A 21,237-nucleotide genomic window follows, 5' to 3' on the forward strand; every position below is an offset into this window, starting at 1 on the left:
CACACCTGGTTCAGTTCATGTTACTACTGGTGTTAGCTTCAGCGAGGACGACAGATGTTCATGCAGCAGGTCACAGCTAATTCAGAACAGTCGAAGAGAGCTTCTTCCTGATGAATGATGAATTCCCCCGTTTCTGAAGCACACTGAAAGCAAACAGGCCAGTGTTGACTCAGTAACCGATCATGTCCACGTAATACACGAACTGACGAGTGATTTGCAGGCCAGGCCTGAGCACACACTATTTTACTCGCAATTATAGCAAAGTGAGGGGTGGGGAGAAGACAAAAAGAAGCATGGATTAAAAATGCCAAGTCCTGAGAGATTTCTCTGGAGGAGTATCCCTCTCCCTCATGCTGGTATCTTTTTGACATGGCCTAAAAAGACAGGCTGATCTCTGGACAGGTCTGGATTTCCTTCGGTTGGAGACCATCGATCACTAGTGCCCAGGCTCCAGGATCAGACACGTGGTAATTCAGCATGGATCTTCACGAGTTTTATTTTGGGAACCTCGTCTCAGGGAACAGCTTTACTTGCAGCCTGGAAACCTGCTTCCTAAAATCTGTGATTGTGTTGTTCAGAAAAAAAACAAGCCTGGTGGGCTTCCCAAAGTGGTCTAACCGCAGCAGCGTATGGCTGCAGCCTCGTCCTCAAGCACAGCCCTGCTCCAAGACCGCTCCAGACAGGTTTGGACTCTTCTGCTGATGCTAGCTTTCAGCTCTTCCAGACATTTAACTCTCAGCTTCATTTAATCCAGCCTGATTAGCTTACTTAGACAGCGTACTTAGACATTTATGGAAAGATGTAAAAGCTAATTTTCAAGAGCGCGATGCTCCCTGTCTGCAGCAAGTGAGGACATGTTGGATCTCAGGTAAGGAGACCTACTAACACATAGGCTCTTGCTCGACCACATCTAAGAAAGCACCAGCTCCGCAGAGCCTTCACTTGCTGCCATAATGCAATGCCGTAACCCACACTAAGTCATTGCCACGATAGCTCAGGTAACAACACACACGTTTGTTAAAATTCAAACAGGTGAACCAAGAAGCAAAGGTCAGGAGTTTTAAGGCAGTCTGAAGAACTTCAGGATTTCCCATTTTCTTCCCTTTAGAGTTCAAGAGTGCTCTGAAAATTGCACCCCCAAATCTTCCATAAAGTGGCGACATCCATGGTCCACCTGAAGCAACCTCTGCCCACTTGGATGGCATTTATCTCAGGCCAAAGCAATTGATGGCAATGCAGTAGCCACCGTTGAGAGCCCAAGGCCTTCTGCTAGACCCTTTAAACAAGACAGTGACATCCGGTCCTATGTTAATTGTATTTGCAGCTTTTCACACAGTTGTGTTTCCTCAGGTCGCTTTCTGGGCATACACAGGTTGAGCTCTTCCTGAGCCAAGCTGTGTTTAATAGTCCTTATAGATCTTAGCTCCACAAATTTGTCTGCTGGTGTTTTTGACTCCATATAACTTTTGGGTCTCCCTGCTGTGCGAAGTTCCTCCCGTTCAATCCTTCTCACTACCTGTGCCGCCAAATCCCCACCACGATGGCTGTGTGCTTCAGCAGATCCCGCTCTCGTAACCTCGTGTTTAGCCGGCGTCTGAGCGCCGCGGTGTCGCGGGACTGCAGCAGGAGCTCAGCGCAGGACCCCGCCATAGCACCGTCTCATGTCTGCGCCCCTACAGTAGTGCTCAGGTGGTCAAAAAAGTGATTTCTGGCCACTGAAGTACAACCCGAGGTGACATTTATTGCATCGCTGTAACCACTCTTATCGGTTTACCTGCAGTAAGGCTTTAGGCAAAGCTGAGCCGCTCACGAAAGGGACACCCTTTCCTGCACGAAGAGTCAACCAACACGCTGTACCGTTACCAGGCTCACGCACAAAGCGCGCTTCGTGCGGCAAACTGCGCAGATGCGATGCCCTGACTACCTGCGTAAGGCTATCTTGTCAGCCCATTAGCAAGTACCACCTGGCCTGCTTCTGAAAGACGCCTTTATTGTTGTCCCTTCAAAAGAAATCCATTTAAACTGTTTTGTCTTTCCCGGAAGAAAAAAAAAAGCACAAAAAGAAAAGCAAGTTTCTCTCGGAGGCAGGAAGCCTGTCTCCCAGCCTTAGAAGAACTCACACATTTTCAGCTAGAGAAAAACAGATTCATCATCCTTTAAAGATAAATATGACTATCACTATTGCAACTCGGCAGATTTTTGCATACTTGAAATTGTTTTGATGTGTTCAGTCATGTAAAATGCTGCTCTCAGTAACGATTTACAGATGCATCAGCTCCCAAATTACACTGCTGAAAAGTGTCTCCTTAGACACTGGCATCATACAAGCCAGCACCGCAACTCGCAGCCTGTGTTCAAGCCCAAACAGGGGTAAATGGTTTGCCAGCACAGTGCCATTACAAACACTAAGACATACGGGCGTGATAAGCACTCAGAGAGCGCCTCATTCACAAAACTTTTGTAAATTTGTACAGTGTAAAAGCAGAAGCAGCAGATCATCTCATCTGACCTTCCAGTGTGTCTCAACCTGCCAGACTTCTCCCACTCACCATATACTGAGCTCTACAACCAGCCTAGCCTCTTTCGATTTGAGATTCCAAAATAATGACTTAAACCATCTTCAGCTCACATTGTAACTGTGGTGCAGGTGATTTATAGCTATGTGACTACCTAGGATTTAAATGGCTTCGATTGATCCAGCTTTCAAAAACTGGTATATAATTCACCGCTTTGTGTCAAAATGGACCAAAGCAGTGGAAGCCAGTTCCTAAAAATATAAGACACAAACTGCTCAGATGGATTTAGATCTACAGCCTGAACAACAACATCAAAAAAGTTTAAAAACAAGCAAACAAAAGAAACTGCACACGCAGAAAAATAAGAGCATGGGATTAATATATCCGGTGGCTATGCTTGCTGATTTCAGGTGCTTTTGCATAAATGTGGCTTTTCTCAAAGTGCAAATTTATTCTAACAGACAAACTCTCTAGTTCTTCAGTTGGGGATTTATTGTTTCCTTGGAGGAACTCACAGCATAAAATCTACAAGAACCTTTTAAAAGATACACATAAAATATATTGCGAGGCCCAGAAGGGTCACAGCACTAAAAACAGCCAACTGAAGGCTGCTATACGCAGACCCATCTCTTAAAGCCACCAATAATTTTCCCAGTCTGTCAGTAAACAAATTCATTTTTGCTGACTTCAAAAGTGAATTAATGAGCTTGCCACTCAGTTACAGCTTCAGCCAACTGTTACATGCGACTCCCTGTCTTCTAGCTGTACTTTGCATAGCGACAAAGAATTCTTGACTTCCAAACAAAGCTTCGTTAAAAGAAGAAATTTCAACAAACACAAGCCCTCAAAATAGAAAAGCAATAATCAAGCTATTGCACTGTTTTAGTTGGTATGATTCCAGTTCTGCCATCAGAGTGATCTAGCTGACATTTGGCCTCGTCATTTTTTGCTTCGGGACAGGATGAGTGTCTTGTAAAACAGCTTGTTTCTGCTATTCTTACTTCGGTCAAGTATTCAACAGCATCCTCTTTGGAAAAAAAAAAACAACAGAAACAATTAAAGTTGCTGCTACAAAAATTGCGGTTAAAAGTCCCAAAGCATTTAGCAGAATAGAAAAAAATAAATATAGAAGCCCACAGAGGATGGATACCACTTAAAACAGCTCAGCTCACCTGGCACAAGGACAGAGCATCTTTGCTGAAGGCTGAGCAGAGCCAGGCATGACGAACAGGTCCCGCCTGATACTTTCCGGTGCAGCAGTAAGTCTGCAGGTCACACTGGGAAAGCGCAGTGGCCATAGGTCGTGTGCTGCCAGCAAGCATCCAGGTGGACAGAGACATCTTCCACCCACCCAAGGAGCATTTTAAGGCAAATTAGGTATTTGAAAATCTCTTTCTCACCATACAAATAAGCATCCAGGTGGACTGGCTCTCAGGACTCAACCGAGCAGAGTGGCATCAGCAGACACCAGTAGCTCAGATAGGGGCACAGGGAGAAATTCACGGAGAAGCAGTCACTGTTTTAACTGATCTGATGAAATGACTTTGTAAATGTTTCAAATAACGTTGGTCTGTCTTCCAACACAAGCACGGACTCTGCTGAACTCTGACAGCGGTCTAAGTGCCCACAGGTTTGCAGCCCAGCGCAAGCGAAATCAGGGACGTGTTGCCTCAGCACATCCTCTAGGTTGTTTCTCCTACGAGCAGCTACAACAGCATGCAACGGAGGTGAAGGGCAATCTTCCACTCCTGCACAAGTACCCCCTTCTAAGGAAAAATCTCCCTTGGGAATAGGCTGCAGAAACCATGTGGACTGTAACCAAACCACCTCTGCCTGGCCTCCAGCGCTGCCACCACAACCACCACCTCCGTGGGAGCCCTGCGTGGTGCCCATTTCCCCCCTCAACAGCCTTTCGCATGCAGAGAAAAAGAAATTCAGACACAGCCGTGACAGCACCCAGGATGAAGGAGCTTGGGTTTACGGCACCTCCAGAGACAAACCTGGGAGAAAAATGGCTAATGAGAGGAAGGTCCCCAAAGGCAAATCCGCTGAATTCCAGGAATAACATCTCGACACTGAGACCTTTGAGGCACAGTCCACCACTGAGTGGGAGGACCACGACTTCCCCCTGGAAAGCTCTCTGTCACAGACGTGATGCACTCTCTGATTTTACCCGTTTTCCTTTGGAAGCAACAAACAAACTTGCAATATTTACGGAGCTGCCAATCGAACGGCCCTCCTACCCGCGAAGCGGCCGCCTCAGCAAGCACGCAGGGCGGCGTTCGAGCCCACCATTTGACAAGAGCTTTGGAAACCACCCTGCCAAGAGGGCAAGCCAGTGGCAAAGCAAGTCCGAAGCTATTAAAGAGTTACAGATCTCAGCAAAGGAAGGGACACGCAGTGCTGATCTCGCCTTGCACCCAGAGCCATGTACAGCAGCAGGAGCTCTCCGTGCACGGGAAAACTCGGCCAAGCCAGCAGAGGAGCTACTGCTGGCCCCCACCTACAAACTCTCTCTCCCCTTACAAATAATCAAGGGAGATCAGAAAGGCACAACTAACTGCAGGTTATGCATGAGAACAGCCAGGCAGCGGGGCTGCTTTATACACACGCAAACTGCATAGCCATCTTCATATATCTTTATTGCATACATCTATCCTTATATATCTCATGGGATGAGGCCAACTTCCCTTCCCAGGACAAACTATTTCTACTTAATTCTGCCAAATCCATCTGTTCCCAAGACAACTGTTGTTACTGCCTAACGCAGATATTCTGGAAGGGTAAATCTTCCCCCTCATCCCTAGACACCGCGCGCTGGATCGCTCAGAACGTTCCCAGGTGATGCTCTGGCCCCTAAAAGGGGTTTATTCCTCCCAGCAAACCCTCCGACGGTCTGAGGTGGCCAGATGCCTGCCAGTTCTCCCCCCGCACCTCGAAAAGCCGTCTCCTCTGCCCCAGCACCTAATGCCGCTCGGGTCAGCAGCACTTCCCACACCTCGGGTTATTTTCAGGCTCCCTGGCCGAAGGCTCAGTTATTAGTAGCATCTTGAGTGATGCATCTGTTTGCTTCGGGAACAAGACACACAAGGATTGATTTCAGCCGCGTGCGAGTACACGTTTGTAGCGTAGATTCTGGCATGACATTTGCACTGACTCACAATTTGGGGGAAAATACCGTAATTCTATTCACAGACATGATTTGCCGCTGGGGTGGCATAAATACATGTGTGCGTACGTACATGTCTCTATTTTTAGAGCGACACGGACGTGGTGCAGATTCCACGGCTATCCCGTTTAAAAACAGGAAGTGCTCTTCACCGATCTGGAAAGTTTTCAATCCTGCTCTTATTGTAAACATTATCTGCCTTCAAAATCCTTAATGTGTTGCAGATGTGACAAACAATAAAGGATCTATCGTAAAAAAAGCCTGCCATCTCAGTGCTTCCCACTGGGGCAACGTAATAATGAATTTATTAGCAAATAGTGCTCACCAACATATGTTTATAGTCACTCACAAACTTTTGACTTGACAGTTTACAAGTATGTTTAAATCATTAAAGTCTAAGTTGACTGTCCAGTTATTACAGGGCCATTATAAATAGGAAACAAAGGTTATACTTTATACAACAGGCGATAAATCAAAACTAGTCAGCAACAAAAACTGACTTTATTTTTAAACTGTGCTCATTTTTAGTCTCCAGTTTTTCAAGATCTTCCAAGGGGACATCGTGGTGAGGCCAGTCCTGAGCAGCACATGTTTCCCATTAACCAGGAGGGCCAGCGGTACCCATGCAGGAGAAGTTCGGACTGCCAGGAGAGCCATCGTCCCAACGACTGGTGCGTTGGGTGGGATGGGACTGAGCCTCCTCATACAAAGACCTCGGAGGAGGCAAATATCTGACAACATTGTCACCCCGCTTCTGGCCGAACTCAGCACCTGTATCCTGTCACCCACCTCTCCTCCTGTCCAAGGCACTGCTCATCTGCCATCGGATCCACATCCTCCTACACTTCAGTTTGCTACAGACTTGGTCACAATACTGAATGCTTATGGATCTTGTTAAAAGTCTTTAATTTACATATTGATCCCACCACATGCGATTTTAGGGTATGCCCAAGAACCTGATGCATGTGGCCCAGATGCAGCCCACGACCTCACAGGGTCATGTGAATTTTTTCTGTGTTACTCTTGGATAGCGCAAGGACACATGTTACAGAGCAGCCTGCCAAGTGTGTCCATAAGACAGATTCAGTCCTTCTCTGCTCCTATCGTGGGGCCAAGGAAGCTCTCCCAAGATGAACAAAGTCCCTATGAAAAGGAAAACGATGTGCCCGAGCGATGCACCCTGACGGCAGCCCCGAGGCTCAGCAGAGGCGCTCGGATCTGCTTGAGGTGGGCTCCCGTGTTCGAGTGCTACGCCACGACGCACGACCCATCAGCTGTCCTGCCGCTCTCCTGTTCTGCCTTGACAGTGCAGAGCATCCCGTACCCGACAAACGGGCACCGTCAGTAACGCAGAGCCGGCTGCCCCAGCCCCTCGCGTCTCTGCTACGGGGAAACCACCTTGGGAAGGAGGGAGATAAGGCCACGCTAACCGCAGAAGTTCATTTCACAAAGTATTTCCAGATTTCAACGCCTGGCATCGTGTCACAGCAGAACACTAACCTAAAATTTAGCATTTGCGAAACAGCAGGGAAACGTGGAGTGGTTTCTGGTCCCTTTTATTTTCCGTTATGTATATACGATATGATACGATGGAAAAAATTTAATTGAAAAATGCCCTCTCAAAGTTAAAAGAAATATCATTCTGAAAAAGTTGAAAGTATTTCCACACCATCAGCAATTTTTCCTGGGCTTGTTTCCAAAACAAGACTTGAACAGAGGGTCATGATTTATATCCAGTACCAACCAATTATGATTCTGTCACTGTCTGACCAACTTTGCCTTTATGCTCTAAAGCAAAACACAAAACAGAGTATCATGGCATGCAGAATGAAGAAGCAGAGCAGAGCTGGCCACCACGACGGCACAGCTTGCCTCCTCCAAGTTGAGCTGGACAAACCTACAGCTCTCAGAAAGCTGAAAGATTTATCCTGCCAGGAACACAAAGCCACAAACCACTTCAGTCTTTTTGCTATTTAAAGTTAATATTTTACCATTCTGTAGCAAAGGTGGCAGCAAATACCCTCCAGCAGAGTAGTACATGGAGAATAACTCCTCTTTTCTTATAATGTGTTCATCCACTGCAATGACAAGAGAGCTCTAAATTGCTAGACAGGCAGGTTATCTGGGAGATCAATATAGTGATTAAATTAGCCGAGAGAGATAGGAAAAGGCAGAAAGGGTTATACACACGGCTTCAGAGATCAGTGATGACATTATGGGAAAAGGTATAAGAGGAAATTAGAAACATGTTAAAATAGCGGAAAGGCGTGACACAAAGATCATGGAAAATGAAACACGTATCTCTGCCCGCAACTCAGGACAACGTGGATCACCTGCATTTCCTTAGGTACACTGTGATACTTAATTCTTGGATGAAAGAAAGTATATTTTATCCTTCTCTGAATTATATTTCTCTTTCAGAGCTGGACCAGAGGACTTAAAAAGCCTTTTCTTTCCCTTAACTGATATTTGAATATATGTATGTTATATATTTTACATAATGTGTCAATAATCTTTGATATGAAACCAGCATTTAATATTTCAGGTCTCACTTCATTAAGGATATTTTAATTATCTCAGACCAATGGAAGGGAATTTACAAACATCTGTGCTTCGTTTCAGAGCCCAAATTTGCCTCTTAAACTTCAAAGCCGTAAAGCTGATTTTATCCAGGTTCAGTTGTCTGGTCTTTCGAAGAGTAACACGCAGCCCTGGAACTGGAGTTAATGGGTCAAGCTGGGAGCCGCCGTAGGCTGCCGCAGCGACGCTCGCGCCCAGCGGACAACGCGCAGCGCCCACGCGCGTGCCCTGACCAACCCACCCGGTCTCGCTTCCTCCTCGCTCACGGGCAACGGCGGGTTTGTCACTTACAAGGCGGCCTCGAAGCAGTAGGAACGCCCGACGGCCGTTTGCAAAACAAGGAAATGCATCGTGCTTTAGGCTCCTAAGTACCGAAATCGCTTTTGGAAAATGAAGCTGAGATATTTTCTAAAAAAATTACCGTGCGCCTCTAAATTCCAGATTCCAAATAACCAAGAGGGTTTGCTGCAATCAAACCATCTTTGCTTTCTTTCTGACGCCTTCCAACAGGCAGAAAGCTCATTTTGAACCTGAGGCTTCCCGTGAGTGTCAGCAGAAGCGGGAAAGAGAGAAGAGGCTGATTCTGGTACCTACCAGGAGGTTAAAAAAAAAAAAAAAAAAAAAAAGTTTGCAATCTCTCGCACCTCCCATCCTACAAGCTGCCCTGAGCAAACCAACCTGGAGAAGCATCAGCGACCCCCCTGCGGGCGCAGTGCCGGCGGGCTCCTGCAGCGAGCTGAGCTGCAGCCCGGCACTGCCGCCGGCAGCCCCCGCGGGCCCCTGCGGAAAGGCGAAGGTGCTGTCCCGTCACCTGCTAAGAACCGCAGCTGGTTCCTGACTCGCAGCTCTCCTCCTCCGGAGCCCCCGCCACAGTCGTCTTCATCGTCACAGTCGCCGCTCGCCTCCTCCTCTTCCTCCTCCTCCTCCGCGGTTTTGCCCGGAGCTTTTCGGCGTGGCAAAGCCATCCCTTTCAGCAGCTGAAAGACAGGACGTGCCGCAGGGTCATCTAGCAGCACCCCTTCACCCCGCGCTCGCGAGGGGAACGGGCCTCAGCGCCTCTCCTGAACAAGTCCCCATCCCTGGCCGGAGCCAGGAGCAACAGGAGAGGACCCAGCAAGCAGCCCAGATAATTCTCCCTCAAGCAAAACATCTTCCTGTGGAAGAGCTTTGGTTCATTCATGGACAAAGCTGCATACAAACCACAACAGAAGAGACAAAAGGAGAGGAATGAAGCGTGTTAAGCAACTCTGCCCTTCGGCGTCCCCCATGGCAAGCCTTGCACCACAGGCTGGAGCGTGTCTGTAAGCCCAGAGCAACACCATGCCACCCAGGTCTCCAGGTCAGCGACCAAGGAGGTCTCCAGGAAGTCTCACTGCTTACCCTTGAAGTGCAAAGGATGCTGGATCTAAGTTTTGGAGGTCCGCAAGGGAACAGCAGCTCAGAAAACCAGGCTCAACCATAGCAGTACTATTATTGCTTTCCTGAGGGAAAAAAGGCTTACAGTGATTGTCTGAGAGCAGGTAAGATTTGGAGGTGGGGAAATAAAATAAAATAAAATAATTTTTTTAAAAAAACAGACTGAATGAACAATCCCAAGGTAGGACTCAACACACCCGGGAAAAAGCCAGAATCCAGCTTGCCGTAACGAGGCCACGTTGCTCTGCCGCTGCGGCCGCGGTGAGCTGGCCCCATCCAGAGAAGACATGGAGAACTGCCAGGGCTGGCAGACAACTCCTGCAGTCCTTCAGCAGAGTCCCGAGCGGGCAGGAGAAACCAAAACAAAGTGAATCTCGGGCAGTAAATACTGGTCCATTAACAACCCCAGCGTTTCTGTGGGCACCAGCCCCACTCTGGGCAACCCGGATAGTTTGGAACATCCCAAATCCTACTGCGTACACTGGGAGAGCCTTTGTCCTGGTGCAGCCTTCCCGAGGGACGGCAGCGCGACTGCAACGGGGCCGCTCGCAAACATCCTACTCAGAGCCGCGCGCTTGGGTTGGACCCCTCGTATCTCCTGATGTGGTTTTGGAGATGTCCATAGAAACAAGCACTCAAACAGCAACGGATTCAGGAATGACTTAACCTTGGCAGGCGAAGCAAAGCAATGAATAATCTGTAATCTGCGCAAAGCAACTCCAGTATTTGCAAGCAGAAAAACAATTAAAAATGCTTTAAAATAAAGTCCAAACTAGTCACGACAGGTTCCAAATCACTGAGATGGGGATTCAAGCATCTCCAGCGAACACAAAGCCAGGACTGCTTTCAAAGCGCGGGTGGGAGCTCTCCACACTTCCCTTTCGCAGTGCCCGGAAGGAGCGGACACGCTGTAAGATACTGGCATCTCCTTCACGCTGATTTTTCTGATTTTCTATTGCTAAAATAGCCCAACTATTTCATCATAAACCCAGATTCATTTTGAAAAAGCGTGAGTCAGCTGGTCAGTATACACTGAAAAATTCTATCACTACTGCTGTACTGTTAAAAACCTTCTTTAATTCAATCTCAGCATTAAAAATAAATAACAAAAAAGGATAAGTAACAGAAGATATTGCAAAATGGAAGCTTTCTGCATACTTCAGGGGTTTAGTTAGCTCCATCTATTGCAGCAATATGCATGCCTTTCAAGGCATTTTTTAATATCTGGAATCTAGGTTATATTTTTAAACTATTGAGCTATCCTTAGAAAACAGTTCCTAAAATATTTAGCTGCTGAAGTTTATACAGCCTTGGAGGAATGCTTTCAGCATCTGGCTCTCCCTGTCCACGGCAAGGTCCACATACCTTATTGCTTATATTAGAGTAGCGTAACGTAATGAAAAACAAATGGCTGGACGCGAGACCGCCGCGGGTTTTCCCGGCCACGCCGCTCCCACGGCCTTCGGAGAGGAGCAGCGCAGCAAACCTGCCCCCCTCGCGTGCAAAAGTCTGTCCCACGTGACAGGCACACGTTGAGCTACAGAGGTAAAAAAAAAAAAAAAAAAAAAAAAAAAAAAAAAAAAAAAGTAATAATAATAATAATAATCATCATCGAAGAGAGGTAGGGGTGTTTCTCCTGCTGCTTCCCCCTGCCGAGGGTGATGCACGGCCCCGCAGCGGGGGCTAAGCCACGTCGCCCCCGGCTCAACACAGGGAGAGACTGGACCAAGGACACCCCGGCACCGACACGAGCACATTGGCAACAGCGGCTTTGACCCACGGTTCCTTTCCAGAGCCCAAGGAGGATCAGCTGCGGCAGCACAGCCCAAAACGCCCACAACCTGCTGCCACATTAAGGAAAATGGAGCTCCTCTCCCCAAAACGTGCACGGAGCCTGATCCAAAAATCCGGGGCTTCAGCAAGCTTTCGCTCAGCCTCTTCATGTTCACTCTTCAGGAACTTTATTTTATTTTATTCAGACAGGCCTTTCCCAGAAAACTGCATGACCACAAAAATAAACAAAAAAAAAAAGCGCAATTGCCACGCTGGGCGCGGCACGGGCAAGACCTCACACAGCAACCGAGAGCCAGGACCGGCCGGCCCTCCGCACCCTCGCTTAGGACATCCGGGGTCCTTGATCCCCGGGGCGTGAAGGGAACCCGCAGGGCTCCCCGTGCCTCTCGGAGGCAGAGCTTGCATTACTCGCCCCAAACAGCAGAGGCCTGAGTAACTTGCTGGAAAGGAGGTTTGCTATTGCTCGTGGGTCACCTCCAAGCCCGCTGCTCCAGGCACCTGAATTTGGTGTGACTACTCCTACATGCTCCTCGCTCTCCATAGGGCTCAGCGACGGGCTGCTGGCCACTCCTCTGGACCTAACTGCCACGATGACAAGCTGCCACTGTCGCACAGGCAGCGTGGACACAACCCTCAACTCCTAGTCTTCCAGGACAAGAGCTCCATCCACATCAGCCTCAGCCACGCATCCCAGATACAGAATCATAGAATCATAGACATTAATATCCAGGAGCAGGTTCAGCAAATCAAGCTGTGCAGCTGAAGAGTTGGGAAACCCACAGACTAAGGGTCACTGGAATAGCATGAAGCAATGAGGAAGCCCTACTAGACTAGCAGGCACAGATGGTGAAGTCCAACAGCTCCACCACAGAGCAGGACCCTGCTGTGCCTGGTCGATGACACTGGCAGAGGGCAAAGCCCCCCATTGACACAGCTAGGACCAGAAGGATGCCTATGTCAGCTTCAAAAGCTACCAACACCTTTAGGAGACGTAGTACACGGTGCAGATCCAACCCCTACAGAGCCAGGTCCTGTTTGTTCAGGGGACATGGTGGGATGCCTTAGTTCTCGCAAGAGCAATGCCACAGTCACGCCGATCTACCATTACGCAACCTCCACAACAGTCCGGGTGCTTTATGAAATTACATTTGGTGGCCCGAACATAACTTCTCCATCCTTAAATAGCAACCAAAGCTAACTACTACCCTAACATTACAGTTTATTCATGTCCTGTGGTTTAAAGCCTATGGTAAGAGGCAGGAAAATACATAGCCTGGTGATCGCTAAAGTAGTATGTAACAACGAGATAGCCTTAACTTAATCACAATTCATCCAGCTCTAAGAGTTTACAGTCATATCTCTTCTTCTCCACAAAACCATAAAAATACACTAACATAAAAATACACTGATGTACCCGATGTAAACCAGAGAACAATTGTGGGAGTCTGTGAGCAGGCAAGTGTCTCCCCCAAAGGTGTCTGCAGGGCACGTTATCTCCGTCTCCAGTAACTAATGCACAGTAATTACGGAAAGAAACATATAACCTTTGCTTTTGACCACAAGCACAGCCCCGCCGGCCACGGCACGCATCAGCTGAGCACGCAGCCCACATCTTGCTTCCAACGCAGCCACTTCTAAACCGCGACCCATGAAGAGCGGCAGCGCCATCCCCACCGCCCCGCCAGCCAGAAGGGACACGGGCGCCAGGGGCATCGGGCAGCCACGTAAAGAGCTGCGACTCGACCGGTTCTGTGGGCTCGCTGAAGCTTAGAAAACAAGACCAGGACGGTGCACCGAGGACTTCTGCAAGGGCAGGACTGCAGGGCATTCCAGTGCGGGTTGTACAGATCATTCATAACCATGCAGCAACCCAGGCAGACCAGAGGCACCAACGCGGGGCACTGACTCAGCTGGAATTGGACAGGCAACCGCGCGTTGAAATCTTCGTAATGCCTCATTCTTAACAACCACTTTACCCAGAGCTAACCACCCTGCCAACCCACCGAGCCACCTGGCCTTGTTTTTCCTATTTTAACATAAACAGTGGCAGCTGCAATACGCTTTTTATCATTAATCTCCAATCCTTGAAAAGAAGTCAACATTGTGTTCCTTGGACTAGAGCTTAATAGCTGTTTTCTCATTTTGGAAACTATGCTCCTGGTATTGCAAATATCAATTTGGGCAATACTAAAATTGTGCCCGCAAAATTCAGATAAAATATGGACAGCGAGATACAAGTACTGTGCTCCTTTAGGGCAGAAATCATCCCTTTCAACATACTTCAAAAATATGTAAAGTAAGGGGAACAGTCAAACAGATTATTAAGGGGAATAGAAGACTTTTAGAAAAATATTTAATTCCTTCATGAGTTTAGGGGAGAAGTCTGATTGATATTTGTAATCTTTTGGTGGACAGAGCTGTCATTTAATTTAGCTTGCATGACTGAAAGAATTTAATAAAAGTGTTCCACAGAGTTTTGCTGAAATTCTTAGCATGTTTTTAGTAAGCCCCTGGAATACGATCAAACCTAAAAAGCTGGAGAGAACGAAGACTGAACTTGCAGCTAAAATAATATTCCGAATTGTAATACACATTTAATAAAGTTTTCACATTCAGCAAAAAGTGCCTTCTTGCAGAAGCTCTTCCGGATCACCAGCCAGGTGTCCATCAGTGCTGCTGCACATCAAGAGGAGCAGCTTGGGAACCGAACACAGCAGTGAAAGGCAGCCTCCAGCTCTGCTATCAGCCTTTCCAAAACTCTGCTAAACCCACCAGCTCAGGACTGTCCACTGAACTTTGGATGCCTTCCATCAGGTGTCTCAACAAGAAGGTCTTGGAGGAGCAAAGCTAGTCTTCTCCTTGCCTTGTACGAACTACCTTCTCCACCCAACACAACACAAGCGGCCATCCTACTTTCTACAAAACTCCTGAAATTCCCAGGAAGTCAGGTTTTTCTATTTTAGATTCCAGCCTGCTGAAAACATTGTTTTGAGAGAGAAATACATATATATATATCTGATGGCCAATCCTTACCTTTAAATCTGCAACACTGAACAATTTATGGGTGGCTTTTAAATCAGGACTGCATCATGGGAAATGTGCAGATTTTCACACGATACTGTTCCCTGTTAACAGCTCATTACAACGTACAGAAGTATATTCCCATTATGAAATACAGCTGGCGTTGTTTTGCCTACAAAGGTCATTATCTGAGCCCAAACAAGAATCGAGGGAAGGAACACATTTTAAAAGGGTGAAGCTGTGAACTTTCTGAAAACTCATGTGTTTTGAATTTTGTGGCATGATCGCATACAAGCATGCAACAGGGAGAATCGATTCTCTCCACTTCCTCTGCTTATTAGCCCAAGAAATAGCATGGAAAAAATTATCTTTTATTAGCAAATACTTTCTTTATTATTTAACCAAGCCTCATATTAGGATTCACTGATAGCCTTCATTCCACTCTCCTATTTCCCAGCTCCTATTCGTAAGCATAGGGGCCCTCAGCAGCCTAAGACGGCATCTGCAAGCAGAACCTCAATGCAGCATCAACAGCATCATTTTTCACTTGCTTCTTTACAAGCTCTAGAGAGATTTCTCTGTCTTGGGCAGCAGTAAAGGCAACACATATTACAGTAAAATTCAACATCCCCTGGCACCGAGCGCCAAATTCCATAAAAAAAAAAAAAAAAAAAAAAAAAAAAAGCAAGGATTTAAAACAATAAAAATATCCGTAAATATTGGGATCCGTATCTCTCTTTGGCAAGGGTGTGTGCATAACACAGGCAAGCACCCCTGCACTTTGACAACACCGTCACCCCACAGGCTAGAGAGCCCGTTTCAGCAGGAGGACGCCCGAACTGGGCTTTCACTGCGGTCCTTCCCGTTGGTACACCTTGGCAGTGCAGACGTGGCACAGAAGAAACCTGTTCCTGACTGTGCTCCTATTTCAAGCTCAGCCCAACAAGGAGTAATTGCTAATCAAATGTTAATAAAGTGGAAGCAGGCTTTGGACCTGGAAAAGTCATTTTCAGTGCTTAGAAAAACAAAGAGTTGGGAACGTCAGCTGTTTTATCAGCTGCTCCAAAAGCAAATTCTTCACTTCCCCACGCTGCCGGCTTTGAGCAATCTCAGATTTTGAGCTGCAGGCAGACAGCTGACGCCGCACCCAGCAGACCGAGGCCCTTCCTGCGTGCCCTCCCAGGCACCGCTGGTGAGTTATTTGCACGTTGGGGCTCCACAGCAGCCTGCAGCAACGAGTGGCAAAAAGGGGCGATGTGTAGCTCAGAGTTAACACTGTGCTCTTCAGCCACAATTATGCCTTGCTCTTAACTGCTATCATTCCTCCCACTCACCCCCAAAATAGTATCTCCTAAAATAGGAGAAAAACCCTACTGTCCTCACCTCGGATCTACCAGCACAGCAGGACCCCTTCATTGCGTTCGCAGACTCCAGGGGAGACAGTCTCAGCTGCCAATAAATCAGTTTTTCTAGTCCCTCTCCTGACAGCATGAAGAGGCTGGTGACAGTAGTGAATTATTGGCCAAGGAGTAGCCCTATTTTTATGGATCATCAGCTTAATTCCAGATTAGCTATCAAAACTGACAACATCCCTATGGGTGAAGGAAGACAGAAAAGGACCCTAAATGCTGGCTGTAATTAAAATGAATCCATTCTAGAGAGTAAATCTCTCCTAGCAGCTGAGGGAGCTGACAAGCCGTTATGAATTCCTCCAGTCGGGTCACCAGTGCACGGGATGGGATGCTGAGGAGCACTCTGGTAAGGCAAGGTTCACACACCTGCGTGGGCTCCGCGACGGGCAGCAGCGTTGAGTCCTGGCCTTTCTCGCTCAGATAGGGAAAAGGTTTTGCTTCCCCAGTCTGAACAAATGCTCATCCATCATAGGGCACATGCAAGAAAACCAGATGACTTGGGCTTTATGATCAGCTCATTCACCTTATAGGCAGTTCCTTCCCCTTCTACCCCCACAGCTATTTATGGCTTGTTTTCGTGTTGCGATAGGAAGGAATAGCGTGGGTATGGAAAGAGTCCACAGGGCCCAGCCCAGCCTGCTACAAAACAAGGAAGTATAGGTCTATTCACAGCTCGCTCCTGAACCCCAGGTTGATGGTGACACCCTAGAGCTGCTGCTTTTCTCTTCGTGAGCTTCTACAGTGTTCTTTCTCCTCTATATTTCTAAGAGCAAGCCATTTCTGGTACTTTGCTATCCCTTCTTACACACTGCCCATTAAACATGTTAAACTCCAAAAATCCATCATTAACTTCACAGTTGGATCAGGCAGCATATGATGTCTTTAGCAGCTTACTAGAGTCTGAACCTTTTCCCCTCAGGATCAGATGGACTCCTATGATCTACCACTCTTCTGTCTATAACTAACGTAGAAATGCAGCTATTTACTGCAAACACCTCTTTCAAGCTCTTTTTCACTTGGCCTGGGCTGACCTGCATCATTTCCACAGTCTCAGCCTCTGCTACAGTGCCCACAACTTCTCCAGATTTGATGCTATTCATGCCAGAGCAACTCCTGTTTCCTGAAGACATCTAATTTACAATTCAGGAGAACATTTGCACTTACATCTGTATCTTGATTAATGGGAAAACACCACAGTTATCCTGTGGGGTGGACTTTTAGATCTGCAGAGGGAAAAGAGTTGGTATTTCAAGACCAACGCAACATTCTTTCAGACTGCCTAAAAGAATGAAACAAGGAAAGAGAGCCACCAAGAGAGCTGTCTTCACCAGGTAGGTACCCACTTAGTCCTGACAAGGGATTGCTCACCTGTCAGAGGAGGCAGGTGGCAGGCAGGACTGGCCAAGGGCAGTGGTGGATGATAACATGGACTGAGTTGACACAGACATAGATGGCAACATAGAGTTCTCTGGAGCATGTGAGGAGGAAGGACACCTTGCTACTGACAATAGCTGTCTGCCTGGACTCCTTCCCACACCATTTGTATCTCTCTCTCTTCATTCCTCTTGCTCCCTACAAAGTCTCTCAGTCTCCTCTCCAGCAACCCCAGCTTCCTTGCACTCTCCACTCACTCTGCATCACTCCATGAAGTGGAACCTGGACCAATTTCTCCATATGCCAAGCAGCCACCCCTCAGGGAGTTGGCAACTCACATAAGGAGGGGGCGTGAGAGCTTACGTGGGCCAGGACCTATTGCTACTATTAGCCATATTTTCCATATTTTGTTTAGTTATGTTGGAGCAGAAGCTGACTGTGCTGTCCAAATACAGCACAGAAAGGCCCAGAGAGCATGTCATCAGACTACAAAACATGAGACAACAAGCAGCAACAAAGTAGGTGCACACAGAAGACGACAGTTCTGGTAGGAAGTGGAGCAATCAACTGCCAATCATCTGGTAAAGAGGCCCCACTTTTCTATAGAAGGGTAAGCAGCATGTCAAAGACAGCAGGTCCTCGCTGCCTTTACACAGCTGGTTCACCCTGAGCCCAAATTGGAGCAGCTGAGAGATTTCCTGTTAGCTCAGGTTCCTTGGCACTAGGTAGGAAGTATCAAGCAAAAAGCTGCTCTGAAAGGATGTTTCCCCCCTTCTCCTTCTGCCAATGAGAGGTAAACCTCTGTCCCCACAGCTTCCCTTTTCCCCTAAAGCTCCCAGCAGAGAGGGAGTTCTTAAATAGTGCATTTTTGCACACAACTTGGTCTTGTTTCAAGGATTTTGCCAGAAAACCTGCCCTTTTCCCTCCAGCTGCCACCTCAAAGATGATTCAGATCAGGCAGGAAGGGTAGGACTCAATGCCAAACAAACCTCAAACTTGTTATAACAGCTAAGGAGATCACTGCCTACCTGCCCTCCCCAAGGACCTGCTGGCCATTCACACCAGGGACAGGTTTTGCTGAGCTGAGCCCTACGCATGCTCCTCTGCTGAGCAGTCCATCGCTCTCTTGAGGACTGCAACCACACTGGCACACGTATACGATCAAGAAGCCAAGATGTCACCTGGGCTGATGGTCAGGCCTTGGACTTTCATGTTGAACTCTGCAGCACAACCACCCATCTCACAGAAAGCTAGGGTATCCTCACTCTGGACACATACACCAGGGACCCACCTAAGACAAACCTCCCCAGGGGCCAAGGCTCAGGAAGGTGCCCCAGTGTGATTGACAGACATCTCACTCCTCTCACTCCCTAAAGGAGCTGGCAGCCCTTTAAATACTTGGAAAAAAAAATCTTTCGACTCTCCTACCACTCCCAGAGAGGTCTGACCAGAGAGGGGAGCACCCAGAAGTAATGGTAAGAGCCTACCACTCACAGCTCTGCTGCCACGAGCATTTATGCACTTCACGTTACACAGATATTCATCTGAGGCAAGCCAGACCAGAAGCAACCCCACAAACAGGGTCTCTCCAGCCTCCAGGGCTGGTTCCTGGGCTGGGTCACAGCTCTCCTCTGCCTTCAGAAAATGGCTGCTGCCTGCCAAAACCCAACACAAACATCTAACATCATGGATGAAGCTTCTCAGGTGTCAACCTTGGCACCTGGCTCCTGGAATGGGCCCACAAGTGAGAAGAAGAAAAATTCAAGCTCCAGCATTAGCAGTGCTGATAAACCAGGGTGTAATTCATCACCAATACTGAACACATCCACTAAAAGGGAGACGCTTGAGGACACAGCCCTCCAGAGGGGAGCTACCAGCAAGGAGCGGAAGGAACCCTGTGTGGGATGATTCTCCCATGCAGATGCATAGGCACCAGCTGAGCAGCTGAAGTAGCTCTGTGTTTAAATTAGGCTCAAAGCTAGTGACTTCATAGACTCCTCAGTGAGACCCAACACTCGTGGAGGAAGCCCTGAAAGGCACTTACACAAGGCTCACCCCCAGAACTCAGGAGCTTACATGCTGCAGGAAAGGGTCAGTAAACTCCTTCCCCACTCGTAGGTGGAAGGTATTTGAAGGGCCTTGCCAAGAACAAAAAAATTAAAAAATGAATTCCTGCCCATCACGATGTATCGTGGTTACTTGGACAGGCATCCCAGCCAGCTGTCTCCTAGTTCCTCCCACAGTGTTTCACAGGACAGCTTCTTCTTGCACATGTCTTCAGAAAGACCAGCCAAATACACTTCTTTTCCTTTTAAATGTTGTCCGTTAACAAAATAGTCAAGCATGGCCACACGCAGTAAGTATTATTGAGATTTAAATGTTTGGTCTCAACATTTTATGTGATGCAAAAGCCATCTGTTGTGGCACATACTACAATAACAAGAGCACTACTCTACAACGTGGCCTTCGCAGTTAGTTACATGTCAAAGCCAAGCTAAGGCGTTTAACAAGCAATGACACTAACTGGCAAAGTCCTCCCATGCTGCAATGGTTATTTACACATGCACCAGCACTCACAGGTTCAAGCAGCCTTATTGACTGGGGAAACCATCTGCCATCTCAAAGACCTGCCTAATTATAAACATCTGCTTCATCAGCAGGTGTAACAAAAGGAACAAGATTACAAATTATTCATTACCTAAAATGTACAAAACTTCATTTGCTCTCTGACAGCAGCACAGCTTGGATGAAAGCTTCTGCGTCTGCAGCGCTTTATGCCGGCTGCCACCAAACCAGAGGTGGGCAAGCACATTTGAAGAGGGTCCCAGCAGCAGCCTCGGCTTCTCAACAAGCTGAGACAAGGCTTTCAAAAAGGGATCGTCCTCTTTTGAAGAGGATATCTGCATGGGGTATAGAGGTGACACCTTTTCCACTTTGGACCAGCAAAAGCGTTCATGACATTTGTTGCAAGAAAGGCACATTACAGTGCCCTGGCGACGACCAGCAGCCTGTATGTCAAAGGGACACCAAATCAGTGAGTGCCGATTCCTCCAGCACCATAATAACACACAAATAATTCCTCCAACACCAATGATACGTAAATCCATGGCAGCCTGTCTGAGTTGACAGGATCCAAAAAGACTCATCTCTTGGACATCCCTGGCTGGTGCCTAGGGAGGCTGCACAGCCGCCTGCCAGAAAGGTGCATACTGGCTTCTCTGGGGAGAGTCACCAATGCACCTTGTTCCACTCCTCACTGAAGAGAGAATTAGCTGGTGAAACAGAAGAGCTGCACTGGCAAAATTTCCCACTCACTCATCCTCAATGCCCAGGTATAGATGGGACGGGGTGGGCTCCTCTTAAGTGACACAACTTACAGTATTTGCACAGGCCACAAAAGCCTGCACATAGGGCTGGTGGCACAGAAGAACACTCCTTACTTTTGACTATCCCACCCTGTTGATTCAGAAATACTCTGCTGATAAGCTGTTCCTCTGAGAAAAAACACACAAAGCAAAACACAGTGGGAAGGAGAACCGACGGGATTAGCCCAACCTGCCCAGAGCGGATCTGACATCATTGCTTTTTCCTCCTTTCCCCTGAGGACATCATTGCTAATGGTTGCATGCCGTCAAGTTGGACTCAAAAGTACCTTTATTGTTACTGATTCCTCTTCCAAAGAACATAAGCAATCAGATTTGTTCTCCAGCCAACAAGACCATAGGTTACCTTCGAGGCCTGCTCTGGAAGATGGAGATTAGGTCCCAGAATCTCAGTCCCATCTCATTCTGCACTGTATTTTAAGAACTTTAACAATAAGTCAAAATTTGGAGAAAAATATATAAATGAGAAACCTCCCAATCACTCCGTGAACTCTGGAGATGGCTACACGCTTTGTTATTGGAATTAAGTTTCAAATAAAACAAATTGGGGAAAGTTTTTCACAACTTCAGGC

At 47.5% G+C, this 21,237-nt stretch overlaps 1 protein-coding gene across 1 annotated transcript in view; it reads right to left on the reverse strand.

The window, feature by feature from the left end:
* GPC3 (glypican 3) overlaps positions 1-21,237 on the reverse strand; it is a 117,629-nt gene that overhangs the window by 14,822 nt on the left and 81,570 nt on the right. Inside the window, exon 7 of the mRNA XM_062584711.1 lies at positions 9,077-9,242. Within this exon, the coding sequence (XP_062440695.1) occupies positions 9,077-9,242 (166 nt within the window). The remainder of the gene's footprint in view (positions 1-9,076; positions 9,243-21,237) is intronic.

Source organism: Rhea pennata, chromosome 11 (genome assembly GCF_028389875.1).
Source record: "Rhea pennata isolate bPtePen1 chromosome 11, bPtePen1.pri, whole genome shotgun sequence".
NCBI lineage: Eukaryota > Metazoa > Chordata > Aves > Rheiformes > Rheidae > Rhea > Rhea pennata.